Source organism: Berghia stephanieae, chromosome 11, assembly GCF_034508935.2.
Source record: "Berghia stephanieae isolate SIO BIC M18660-M18661 chromosome 11, UCSD_Bste_1.3, whole genome shotgun sequence".
Classification (NCBI taxonomy): Eukaryota; Metazoa; Mollusca; class Gastropoda; order Nudibranchia; family Aeolidiidae; genus Berghia; species Berghia stephanieae.
Window position 1 is genome coordinate 35,746,815 of NC_088370.1, and position 2,500 is coordinate 35,749,314.

At 40.2% G+C, this 2,500-nt stretch overlaps 1 protein-coding gene across 1 annotated transcript in view; it reads left to right on the forward strand.

Annotated features, from left to right (window-relative positions):
* Positions 1-2,116: 2,116 nt before the first annotated feature.
* The window catches only part of LOC144956664 (uncharacterized), a 15,840-nt gene continuing 15,456 nt past the window's right edge, over positions 2,117-2,500 (forward strand). The window contains exon 1 of the mRNA XM_078887314.1: positions 2,117-2,500. This exon is cut by the window's right edge and continues 30 nt beyond it. Coding sequence (XP_078743440.1) covers positions 2,132-2,500 — 369 coding nt within the window. The 5' untranslated portion in view covers positions 2,117-2,131.

A 2,500-nucleotide genomic window follows, 5' to 3' on the forward strand; every position in this document is an offset into this window, starting at 1 on the left:
AAAAAAAACAAATACAAAAATAAAAACCCAACAAAACACAAGACAATAAAACAGAACAAAACAACAACAAAACAACAACAACAACAACAATAACAACAACAACAACACAATAACAGCAACAACAACAAAACAACAACAACAACAACACTTAAAGTGAGCAATCAATTCTGTTTAGGCAGATCTTTGCCAGATAATCTATGATACACGTAGCCTATGTTTAAGTAATTCCCATCAAGCGATGAAACTTTGGTTGGACACTTAATGTTCCTTCGATGACATTTCATGTGTGGGCCTTCAGAGGAAGGATAGGATCCTTTGATTATAGATAGAATGAAGTTGACGTCACTCGGGTCTTTGTTATTGTTTTGTTTTTTTTTTGTTGTTTTTTTGCCATCCGCATTTATGAGTAATTCACACTTAACTGTATTATCCAGACTATAAAAGTTCATAGTTACACAGAATTTTATGTGTTTGTCCATAATACTTCCGGATGGCAATGTTGTGAGCTTCTTAGCCAAGCCCATACTATCTATAGGCTCTTTACTCACATTCTCTCATCCTACTCAGGTGTAAAATGAGTACCCGGCCGTTAACAGCGTTGTCTCTGTCCAAAAAAAATGTAGTATCGCCTAACAAGCGTCACGTCCCGTCCTACGTGTTAAGTATTGCTGTTTGCCAAGGACCCCATGTTAAAACGCTTTGAGCACGTTTAGTGGATATTGCGCTATATATAAACTCAATCAAATTTGATACTCGCATTAATCTCTCACCACAAAAAACAACTGCTTGGCTGGTAACAAGTCTGTCGAGAAAAAAACAAACATGTAATCGTATCTTTCAAGCACGATGTCTCGTCCTATACGTTCAATGTTGATGTTGGCTTGAGACGCATTGGAAAGCAGTGTGAGCACATTTAATGAATTCTGTACGACGTATGTAAAATTGATTTTTTATAACACAATAACCACTAACTTTTCTCAAGGCGCTTTACAAACCGACAGCAACACGTAACATATAGAACGAGACTTAACGCCTGTATGGCGATATTACATTTTTTTTCCGACAGAGACAACGCTGTTGACGGCCAGGTACTCATTTTACACCTGAGTACGGTGAGAAAATGTGAATAAAGAGTCTTTTCCAAGGACTCAACTATGCGCCGAGCGAGGCTCGAACTCAGGACCTTCCTAAATGAAAGCGAGTGTCTAACCACAAGACCACTTAGCCGCACACTAACCCGACTATAAACGTTCATGGATACACACAGTTTTGTGTGTTGGTCCGTTATACTTCTGGATGGCAATGTTGTGAGCTTCTTCGCCAAGCGCACACTATCTATTCGTTCAATATTGATGTTGGCTTGAGACACATTGGAAACCGGTTTGAGCACATTTAGTGACTACTTTACGACGTATGTAAAACTCAAGTGTTATTTAAAAAAGATTATAATATTACTGGGGTCTTGTTTTAATGTGTTGGTTTTAAAAGTGGCACTTTATTAAAGTTAACACAAGGAATGCTGTCAATGGCTGAAGGATATAATGAGGTCATGTTTGGAGTGGAGTCGGGCAGACATATTGGATTGGTGGCCTGGAATATTAACCATTTCTTATCGGTGACGGGCTCTGTGTGTGTGTGTGTGTGTGTGTGTGTGTGTGTGTGCTGATAAGAGTTACTCTGGGTTCTTTGTGTGGTATTGTGTATATGTATGTGTATGTTTTGTGTGTGTGTGTGTGTTTGTGTCTATGATTATTTGCATGTGTGTGTGTGTGTTTATGCGTTTGTAGTTTAACGTTGATATGTACACAATGATTCTGTTTGTCTATAGATAGAACGAAGACGACGTCACTCAGGTCTTTGTTATTGGTTTTTGACATCCGCGTTTATGGGTAATTCTCACTAAACTACATGAACCAGACTATAAAAGAAACAAAGAAAATGTGTACTTTTTATTCTTCATGCTGGCTAGAACTTTTTCATATGCCATGTGATCAGATATGTATAAAAGTCAAAACATGATCAGATTTATAATGTTTTTCTCCTATGGATACACTTTTATGCTCGTCGGAGAAATATTTCATAAGGGCGTCCGCCATTGTTCCGATCGTTTAGAACCAGTTACTAAGTTACTATGCGTCATTACGAAGGAAGTGATGTCATGACTGTTGAAGCGTATTACTTATCTAACGATACCTGTCTCATTCCATCCACAGATGTGAACCAGGATTACTATGGATCTGTGGAAGGAAGGGAATGCGTCAATTGTGGAACCATGTCGACTCCTCTTTGGCGTCGAGACAACACCGGCCATTACTTGTGCAATGCTTGTGGCCTCAATAACACCAAGTCTATGGAGATGAACGGTGGGTTGGGGGGCCCCGGCGGTGGAGGGGCCAGACAAGTCATGGGAGTGGATGAGGGGAGCCCGACGGAGGCCCCTGATGTGTTGACTCCGCCCATGGCTCAAACCACGCCCGGATTGTCTTCCATGACAGGAAGC